The sequence below is a fragment of the Sebastes umbrosus genome, chromosome 6 (assembly GCF_015220745.1).
Source record: "Sebastes umbrosus isolate fSebUmb1 chromosome 6, fSebUmb1.pri, whole genome shotgun sequence".
NCBI lineage: Eukaryota > Metazoa > Chordata > Actinopteri > Perciformes > Sebastidae > Sebastes > Sebastes umbrosus.
In genome coordinates this window covers 11,017,016-11,028,012 of record NC_051274.1, presented here as the reverse complement: position 1 = coordinate 11,028,012, position 10,997 = coordinate 11,017,016, and the positions used below count along the sequence as shown (strand labels likewise).

Genomic DNA, 10,997 nt, shown 5'->3' with positions numbered 1-10,997 from the left:
TGAAATGTAGGTTATAAATGCTGTCAAGTTGAGTCCAAGTGCAATTTGAATAAAAATCAGCCTGTTTAAAAGTATATAATTGGTATTAACATGACTAAAATTGAACGGTTTCGGTTTATCGCTATGAAACAGGTCTGAAGTATTTAGGTTGAAAAGTTTTAGAATACAATTGTTCCAATGGCAATTAAGAGTACTAAACATATGCTTGATTTGTGTTACGATTATAAGGGGGTCCTTGGAATAATTTCTCCCCTTTAAGGCGTCCATTGCCCCTAACAGTTTGAGAACTCCTCTTCTAAAGAGGCAAACATATGTATAGTCAGTGTAGTCTCTACACATTTGCAAGACGTAGGATACAACACATATAATGGCTGTTCAGCTACAGGTATGTGTGACCTCTAATACCTGGGATAAGTCCAAATTAAAGACAGGTTTGTTCTATCAAACAGTTCAAATTACGAGTTTCCTTTAATGCATCCAAGGCCCTCAAACCGCAGCTGCATCTGTGTTCTGTGCGGAGTACATTGTGTATGCCCATCAGTGAAGTAACAAAATAATAACACGCAGCTTTTTCGCCTCACTTTATTCTTGAAATGTGTCATACAAATCTCAAACAATATTTTCATTTTTTTTACATAAGTACACATGTAATGTGAATACCAAAGAAAACAAAAAAAAAAAAAGAAATAACTTAACCCAAAGGCCTTTTAAAGTGGCAAAAATACAAAATTACACGAAAGACTAAATAGCTCGTAAATGAGTTAACCTGAGACTTTTTGTTCACAGTGTGTAATTAATCAAGCCATTAATCAACATAGCTGCTTCTGTATTTTTTTCTCTCCAAACTACACAGTCGCATCTAAAAAGACCACTTGATGACCCGCCGGGACTGACCACTGAAACTAAATAACACTTTCAAGACTCTGCATGGTAAAAAGCAAAACTCCTGGAAAGTGACTGAATGTGCAGTCCAAATAATATACAGCGTGACCGTCTAATACACAAACAGAACTCATGGAATTTGGTACAGCTTATGGATTTGAGGCACCGCTAAAGCAGACGACAGCCATTTCAAAAGGACAAATTAAACCACAAAATCTCTTCTGTGTTTAAAACTGGGCTTGTAAATACAAAGTATATCAAAGAACTCTGCAACCCACATTGTGTTACAGTTAATCGTGCGCCACAGGTCGATAAGGCCTTAGCAGTAGTTCTGTATCAACAGATCAGTTTGTGTTTCATGTGACGCCAGTTGTAGTTATACTACAACTCAAAACATCTCGTCGACAGACAACTAGGTACCGAGGCTCAGCTGACATGATGGCTACAGCAGCTTTACAAAAATAACAGCGTCGAGAGCACAACGTGAGGTAGACCACTTGAACGTACACAGGACTTGTTACTGTGGCCCTTTTGTAAACCACTGGGCCGAAGCCGTCAAGTTATTAAACAGAAAAATCCCAACCCTTCAGTGCCTTGGAAAGGGAAAAAAATAATAATAGAATAGTTCTTAATGACTGCCTGGACATAAACAGGAAGTGAACAGAGCAGCAATTTTTCACACAAATTACATTTCTTTCTTTCTATATATTTGTATGTACTGAAAGCTTACAGATATATTTACGTTACCCCACATACAAAGTTTACTGTTATGTCATAGACACTTACAGATAGCTGAACATTTACTGTGGGTCAAGTAACAGTTTTGAATGGAAACAAATCATCACAGTGCACACCGGTGGAATAACATTCATTCAAAAAAAGAAAATAAAGGCCTCAGCCGTGAAAAGTCTACGCAACACAATTTCCCCTCTATTGAAAAAACATTAAATTAAGGGGAGCCTAGACACTTTTTTTTAGCACAAACCATCTCTCTTTAAATCAGTATACTGAACAAATTCTCTGACAAGTTCTCCAAAATAAGGGAGCAATACAGTTCAAATCTAGAGAGAAGAAAAACTTTTTTTTTATATTTTCAAATTTGACTTGATTCATTTATATCAAGTACCAGGTGACAGATTCTGGTCAGGGTTTGAAAATTAGGAAAAAAAAAAGGTATTGTATGTAATTCAAAACAATGTGTTTCAACCTTTTACCTTGGTGCCACTTTAGGTACTTTTGTCAGTGGTCCCATAGCGTTGATTAGGGAAAGGGCCTGAGAGGTCTCTCCTCTGAAGGCTGGGCAGAGTGGGCAAGTGTTGGTACAGCACAGTTCTGCCCCCTGGGAAAAACAGCTTCAATGTTAACTCTACAAGCTGCTAGGATACGCAGATATAAAGTAGTCTAGTTTGAATTTAATAAATACACCTCTCGTGCAGCAGCTAACCTAAGACATACCTGCTCTCGGGTTGGCTAGTCCTCCATGACTGGGGTTGGCTGGTGCGCTGTGATAGAGAGACGCCAGGTCGCTGGGTGTGCATGAGCGCAGGAGGTTCATCATGCTCCACTCGGAGTCCAAGCCTCCTCCCATAGCTGTAGACGTAGCCTTCAAAGAACCCAAGGCTTCAGAAACTGCGGGTTGACCCGACATTTGTGACGCGCCTTTCACGTTTCTCCCTGAGATGAGCAGTCTGTTGGACACATTCCCTGCTGGTCCTCTAAAGCCAGACTTCTCGCCGCCGTCAGCCTCCCTGCCTGTGGGAAACGTGTACTTTAATCTCTTGCTGGAAGGTTCGCCAAAATCCATCTGGGGGAGGCTCCCGAATCGGCTGGACAGGCACAGCCTGGCGGCGTCCGAGTGCCAAATGACACCGCTTCTAGCTGGGTAACTCCTCTCGCCGATCCCCACTCTGTCCAGAGGGCCTGGGCGGTCCACGGCGTACTTGCTGCCCATGTTGGGTTTCCTCCTCATGAGCTCCGTGTACCTGGAAGGTTCCTGACTGGGATGTGTGTCAGGGTTATGTGTGTAGCGCTGGGTCTCCTGGGCAGCATCGTGTACGGGTGCATAGATAGGAGACCACTTCGGAGCAGGAGGTGGTTTAATAGCGGTCTTCTCTTGTGATTTTGCAGGTTGGGGGGGTGGGGACTTGGTTCGACGAGGGTGGCGCCGGTCAATCATAGGAAGCGGGGGGACGTCTTTCCCGTCGAGCGCAGGGGGGCAACCCGTGAAACGTTTTTCTTTCAAACTGCCGAATCCGTTCTTTTTTGTGCTGTCCGACTTGTCTTTATGAGTGAGCTTTTTGTGCATTATCAGAACCTCTGGGTACATGGTTTTATATGCACAAAACGAACAGGCGATTGAAATTAATGCGTTTCTGGGTTCTGCACTGGCGGAGATGGAGAGAGACACTTTTAAGGACAGATTTAATGGGCCCTCGGAGTTCTCGTCTTTTATCTCCTCCCTTTCCATCTTCAGGTTAACAGGTACGGGGCACTTTACGACCACATCATCAGTCGGGGAGTAAGCGGACCTAGCAATTAATTTCTCATACTCAGCATTCATCTGGATGAGTGGTTTGCCGGTACTAGCTCTGCTGTCAAATCTGTCCTCTGGTGTTCCGTTGGTGCACGATCTGGCTCCAGGAGCCCAGATTTTGGATCTGTTCGGAGCAGGGGTTTCATTGTCATTTCCGAGTTTTCCATCGTTAGGAGAGGGCACTAAAGGCACGGGTCTGCTGGGAATGTCCACGAAGGGTTTGTCCTTGTGACGCCGTTCCAGGTGATACTTCAGTGAAGTCTTCTGGGCCGCAGCGTAGTCGCAGTAAACACACTTGAACGGCTTTTCACCTGAAACAAACAAACAAATAAACAAACAGTTAAACCATGTTTTTGGCATCATTGGCCAAAAATTCCATAATAACCTTTCAGCATATTGTAATTCAAGTGGTCTGAGAGATAACTAGACTTCTGCACCTCCTCTTGGCTCTGTTTTCAGGCTTTAAAAAATCTAGTCCATGACGGGAGACTTTGGCCAATCACAGGTCATTTCAGAAAGAGAGGGTTCCTATTGGCTGTTCATTCGCGAACTGTAATGCCTATTTCTCGCATAAAATGTTTTCAGAAACATCTTGTAGTGTACTGTTTAGCTGTAAAATGAGAAAGTTTGCTCCAGCTGGTGGGCGGGGCTTGGTATTTCCTCAACTGATAAACAGCTAAACAGTGCAATACAAGATGTTTCTCATAAAACAATTTATGCAAGAAATAGGCATTTGACAGAATATTGATTCATAATTGATCAGCGCTGCCTAGTTTGACCGTTTGATCAGCATTCTTGAATGATTGACAGCTGCTCAGAAATGGCAAGGCTCCAGCTCGGCTCTGATTGGTTGTTTTCATCCAGTCTGTGAAATCTTGCAGATGCCATTAGGAGCACCGGAGGACACATAAGCACGTTTTATAAAAGTAACTTTTTTTAAAATCATATTTGCTCTAATTCTGCCCACTGCTGCTTTAAGTACATTTTTCTGATCATACTTAAATGACATTTTCAGTGCAGGACTTTTACTTGTAATAGACTATTTTATTTACACCACAGTATTGCTACTTTTACTTAAATAAAGGATCTGAGTACTTCCTCCGCTGAAATGTCACTTTCTATATTGGTGTTAATAGGACCAAATTAGGAGAGAGTGTTCCCTTCTTCTCCAAGATGCACTACTGTCAGGATATAGTGACTGTTTTATAAAAAAATACTTTTTTTACTCATATTTGCTCCAATTCTACCTTCTGCTGCTTTAAGCAGAGTTTAAAATATAAGCCACAGAATTACACAGAGTTAATTTGTATGCAAAAGTCTTCATAAATTAATCACTCAAGCCAAACGTGTTGAACATACCTGTGTGAGTCCTCAGATGAACTGTGAGGTAATAGCTTGATCGGAATGATTTGCCACAGTAGGTGCATGCTTTCGATCTGGTTTTTGATCGATCCAAACCATCTTCACCTTTGAAAATAGACAGAAATGCATAAATAAATACATAGAAAGGAATAGACCAAAAATAAAATCACAAGTGTTATGATCCCTCCCATCAGCAGAGGGAGCACTTGGTAACAGAGTTCTTTGTATGAAAAACAATTTCAAGACAGTGTGAGTGAAGCAGGAGTGTGTAATGAGCCCTATATTTACCTAGACCCAGGTTTTCTGTCAGTGCTGCCTCCTCCAATCCCTCCTCACAGCCTTCCTCTGCATTCTCAAGCGAACCTGCTGTTGACAACTTCCCTTCGACAGAGGAAGTTGGACTCTCTTCGCCACCTCTCTCACGCTTGTGGACCCTGGAGTGGAGCACTAACTGGTGGTAGGTCCTGAAGGTCCTCTGACAGTCCTCACAAGTAGTCGGCCTCTCTTTGTCCTTATTTTTTTGCATCAGAGACCTCCGCCGCGGCGCTGCGTTCTGTACTACAGCCTGCTGCTGCTGAGGCCGGGGCTCCTTCACAAGGACCTCTTTCGTAGCCTTGTCTCCTTGTCCCTCAAACCAAATATTACTCAACTCCTCCTTATCAGAGCCGCATTCCGAATTGTCTGTGCTGGCTTCCTGGCCAATATCTTTAATATTATTCAGACCGACTGCTATCTTGCCCTTTGTAGCGAGTTGCCAAGACTGATATGTGTTGAAGGGATCCAGCTGGGGAATCCATTTTGATGATCTCTCCTGTTGCAAACTACTTACTGAAGAGCGAGGCACAAGGTTTAGACCATGAAGAAATGTTTCCTGCTTGGCGTGGGATTCAGTGTTGATGTCCATTTTCTCCTCGTCTTTATGTTTGCTTGGCTCCACCTCGCGATTATGTACTTTACTATGTTCGGCCAAACTGTCATGGTCGGGGAAGAAAAACCCACAAACCATGCACATTTTGTAAACAGTAACGACGGGCTCTGAAGCAGGGTCTTGGACAACGCCGTTGACCGTGACCTCCAGTTCTTGCTGGGCCCTGCTCTTAGCTCCTGTTTTTGCGTGCTTCTTCATGTGGTTCTTGAGGAACCACGGCTCTCTGAACCGCCGTCCGCAGACGTTACAGCAGAAAGTGAAGTAGTCCTTGTGCTTCCTCATGTGGGCCTCCAGCTCACTGGCATCTTGCGACACCTGACCACACACAATGCAGCTGGGAACCTCCTCTTTTGCAATAGGGACGCTGCTCTGTTTGGGCCGGGGTCTCTCTCCTGGGATCCTGAATTCTGCTTCGACACGAAGCACGGCCGGTTCAAAGAAAGTGGTGGGGTGCTGTGTTAATACGTGGGGTCCTAGCTCATCCTGATGAATAAAAGTCTGATCACAGAACATGCAAGACAGCAGCCCACTTCCTCCAGATTGCAACACAGCCTTTTCCGTGTAGGTGGCGTGTGGTGTCATGCTAGAGCCGGGTCCTGGGACACTTGCATTGTTGCCAATAAGGATATCTTGGGCAAGTCCATCTGGGCTCTCCACAAACGGTGACAACGAGTGAGTCGGCATTGTCCTCTGAAAGCGGAACAACGCTGTACACACTGTCCAGATTAGGAACCTGGAAACAAGAGAGAAAAGTGTCGTTAGTTAGGCTCTGCTGCTAAATACCAAAACAGGCTCAGGTAGCTGCTACCTAACTGTAGATAAAATCGGTTTAAAACACACCACACAGAAACAGGAAATGTATCGTTTTTAGCAATCAACTGCACAGACAACTCATTTCCTCTCTGTATGGGCCATTGATAAAATATGAAGACGGTGTTTTTCTTGCTTACAAGCATTAGAATATATTCCTTAGTGTGTATATAAACCGTAGTTTGTAAGCAATCAACAACAGAATTTGGCATACTGGATATCATACTAAGTTAATAGGGTTAATATTAATGTATAGATCCATACTGTCCTTCCAGCTCACATTTAAACATGCGTTTGTTCAAAACAAAGTAGGGATGCCCCGATACTGATATGTCACGTGTATCGGTGACAGTGGGGACCATCTATTCAATTCAATTCAATGTTTATATACTATGTACATTTAATTCCTGTTTAAATTTTGACCAAATTGTTGCTGAACTAAAAAGGTTTACAGTTGCTGGTGTACTAGTATTTTAATTATAAATAACAATTCAGGAAATTATTTTAAAGTAAAATAATTTATTTTAATTTTTTTTTTTTATTTAATTAATTTACAGTTTAATTTACGATCTATTCAATTCGATTCAATGTTTATTTACTATATACATTATATACTAACTTGAATTCCTGTTCAAGTTTTGACCAAATTGTTGCTGCATTAAAAAGGTTTACACCTAAATTGTAATTCCTGTTAATTTTTTAAGATTTTTTACCAAATTTCCGGTCTACGATTTATTATATTGATAATAAATAACAATCAGGTAATTTGTATCTATGTATTTATTTGTTAAGTTTAGTTTTACAAAATTACAAAAAGCAAGGTTTAAGTCAAACCTGATGTTGTTTACACATAAAAGAATGACTCCAGTCACTTCCACACAGGTTGGCAAACGGCCCATTAATCATTGGTATGGGATCGTTACTCTGTATCAGCCGACACCCAAAGCGCTCAGGTATCGCTATGGGTATTGGGAATGTAAAAGTCGGATCGGTGCATCCCTAAGTATTTCAAAATAAGAGTAAATGATAAGTCACTATTTAATGTTAAATAATTTACTGCAGTTGAATAAAAAAGTATTCAAATACCACAACATTAAACTATTACTATAATATTTTGCATTTTTCTGGACACAAACAACCTTAAACTTCCCATTTTGCAACTATCTTGTATCATGGTCACGCCCAAAATTAAGTCTTGAGAAATGTTACATGGGCTCAGTTTGATTTGGCACTAAACAACGTTTAACAACAGACACCTATGATATAAAAACGTTTTGATGTTATACTAGCCTACAATGGCTGCCTTGTTAACTCACACATTGCACATGTATATGCTCCAGGCGTGTAATGTTTGGTTTCCCTTTTGTTTCGTGACCCCTGGGCCTACCTCCTTCTGGTTTTGTCATAGTAGCACTTTCAATATGTATAATGAACTGCTTATAGCTATGGCTATATAGACAGTCAAAAAAGTTAAAGAAATTCAATTCACATTCTCAGTTTGATTGCCACCAGGGTGGAGTGACTGGACCAGCAAGTTCAATAGCTCAAGGCAACAATACAAAGTGAAAGAGAGAAGACTGTGACAACAGCAAAACATATAGCAGTCTACTGTATAGTCACAATATGTTTATTTTTTGTATTTTAATTGACCCAAAATATATTATTTTAATTACAATATAATTGTACATGTATATAATGGTAGTATACTGGAGTTACCCTGTACTATACTAATTTTTAACAGTCTCTTCTGCACTATATTCACTTTTTTAATAGTTGTGTATCACAGCTGTTACCCTGCACTATATTCAGTTTTAACAGTTTTCTTCATCTCCTTGTATTTTTATATCTGCTATATTTTTTTGTACTTTGCACTACTAACTTTTTAACTGCCTTTTTACTAACATGTTTTGCACTATGGAACTGTGATGCTGGACACTTGAATTTCCCTCAGGATCAATAAAGTTACTATCTATCTATCCATCTAGGCTGCTTTTAGTAGGGTACTTTAAGTATCTATCTATCTATCCATTTACAGCTGGGCAATGTAGTTTAGAATAAGTTGCTAGTCACATTCCAGTTAATCACCCCTTATTCTCATCAATTAGCCAGTATACCTTCCACGCTGGTTCCCATTGTAGGCTACTTACCTTTTGCTATAATTAGTGTGGCCTTGGTGAACTTCTGCCTGAACCCAGGTGAGCACATGCATCTGTCTAGTAATGAGCTGCTCTTTAAAGCACACACATAGCACTGCATGCTCCGTGTGAGGCAGCAGCAGCAGTTAACGTTAGTAGAGCCACTTTGTTATTCCACTGGTTGAGACCATTAACGTTAGTGAGGAGGGGGGATGGATGCTCAGAGCAACAACAGATAACAGGAGTTTAGCTAACTTCACAACTTTAACAGAGAGTCGCTATTACATTTCTATGTGTGCATAATAAGCAGAACACGAGGATATGTTGGTGGCTTCTTTAAGAGCGATATTAAACATTAACATCTTCAAATCATCATCAAGGAGCTTCGTTAAGCTAACACTAAAACAGCACGTTAACGTGACAACAGATGGGTTCGAATCAACATACCTGGTGGACTTCTGCTGCTTCTTATTGATTTGTTTAACAACTTTAACCCGGATAAAGTGAACTTAATAAACTCAATAAAAAGCAGCACCACTTAGTAATGTAACGACACTTCTTTAGCAAACAACAACACTTATTTCTTTCTCTCTCGACTCGAACTTCGACACAAACTGTAGAAACTCAAACAAACAATACCTACCAGAAAGGCTGAGAGTTTCCGGATTAATGATAGTGACACTGATACTACGGCTGAGCGAAGAGGTAGTTTGATGTGAGTTGCTTCTTCTTCTTCATTTCACTCACACAGAGAGAGTACACGCGTTCAACTGGTGTCGGAGAGCTCACCTATTCAATTGTTTGAATGTGAATCATATTTGCTCTACTTGTAGAGTCCTCCTCCTCCTCCTCCACACTGCTCACTGTGCAGCTGTTGAGCTCTGACGCGCGCTCCCGACCCCACTCTCTCAGGATGGAGCGCGTGCACGAGAAACCCCAAAAAACCCATAGCTTAGTCACGTGGTCACGTGGTCGTGATTAACAGATAAAAGGATTTATAATGTTACATACATACATTTATAGGTAACTAACATATTTTACTTCTGAACTTACCAGATGCTTGAACAAGTATGACAGTTTATTTAATCACTATTGTGTATTTTAAATAATCACCCAAGTTACAATTCCATGATGACACCATACAGTCTATAATATGATGTTTAATGTGATTAACTGATAAAAAGGATTTACACTTAATGTTACATACAAACATTTATTTATAACTAACATATATTTTTATGTTATCTTTCTGAGTCACAACTACCAGATGCTCGAACGGGTATGTGTTTTTTAATCACTGTTGTGTTGTTTTTAAATCACCTAGGTTACAATTCCATGATGACACCATACAGTCTATAATATGATGTTTAATGTGATTAACAGATAAAAAGGATTTACACTTAATGTTATCCATTTATATAACTAACATATATTTTGATATCATCTTTCTGAGTCACAACTACTCACCAAATGCTTGAACAGGTATGACAGTTTTTTTTTTTTATGACTGTATGTTGTGTATTTTATTTGATCACCTAGGTTACAATTCCATGATGACACCATACAGTCTATAATATGATGTTTAATGTGATTAACAGATTAAAACGGATTTACACTTAATGTTACATAGATATATTTATATATATAACTAACATATATTTTATATCATCTTTCTGAGTCACAACTATTTATTACTCAGGTTACAATTCCATGACACCATACAGTCTGATAATGATGTTTAATGTGTTGAGTTCACTGACTTTGGGCTAAGCCTGTGTGCTAAATGCTACTTTAATTTATGTAAACATGTCACAGAGTGAGTTCCTTATGATGGTTAGAGCCACAGGCTACACAACAAAAAAAAAACCTGCGTAGTCACGTGGTTGTGATTAAACAGATACAAAGGATTTACACTTAATGTAATATATTTATATAACTAACATATTTTTTATGTCATCTTTCTGAGTCACAGCTACTACTTATCAGATGCTTGAACAGGTATGACAGTTGTTTTTTTTATCACTGTTGTGTATTTTAAATCACCCAGGTTACAATTCCATGATGTCACTATACAGTCTAATGTTTAATGTGTTGAGTTCACTGACTTTGGGCTAAGCCTGTGTGCTAAAATGCTACTTTAATATATGTAAACAGTCACAGAGTGAGTTCATTATGATGATTAGAGCCACAGGCTACACAACAATAAGTTTGTGTTGCTGCATTGAACCTACCTAAAGTAGTTGCCCTTCTTCTTCTTCTTCTTCTTCTATGCTCTAACGTCATGCACCAGCTACCATGTGGAGGTGGGGGAGGGGTGCCTCAAACTTTTTCACAGTTACATGACTTT

At 40.1% G+C, this 10,997-nt stretch overlaps 1 protein-coding gene across 1 annotated transcript; it reads right to left on the bottom strand.

Annotated features, from left to right (window-relative positions):
- Positions 1-566: 566 nt before the first annotated feature.
- znf217 (zinc finger protein 217) lies at positions 567-9,678 on the bottom strand. Its single transcript, XM_037771854.1, has 5 exons — positions 9,294-9,678; positions 5,066-6,438; positions 4,775-4,882; positions 2,338-3,726; positions 567-2,221 (listed from the first exon to the last, which is right to left on the bottom strand). Exons 2-5 carry the CDS (start codon positions 6,387-6,389, stop codon positions 2,109-2,111), a joined length of 2,934 nt encoding a protein of 977 aa, XP_037627782.1. The 5' UTR covers positions 6,390-6,438; positions 9,294-9,678; the 3' UTR covers positions 567-2,108.
- Between the last annotated feature and the right edge of the window lie 1,319 nt (positions 9,679-10,997).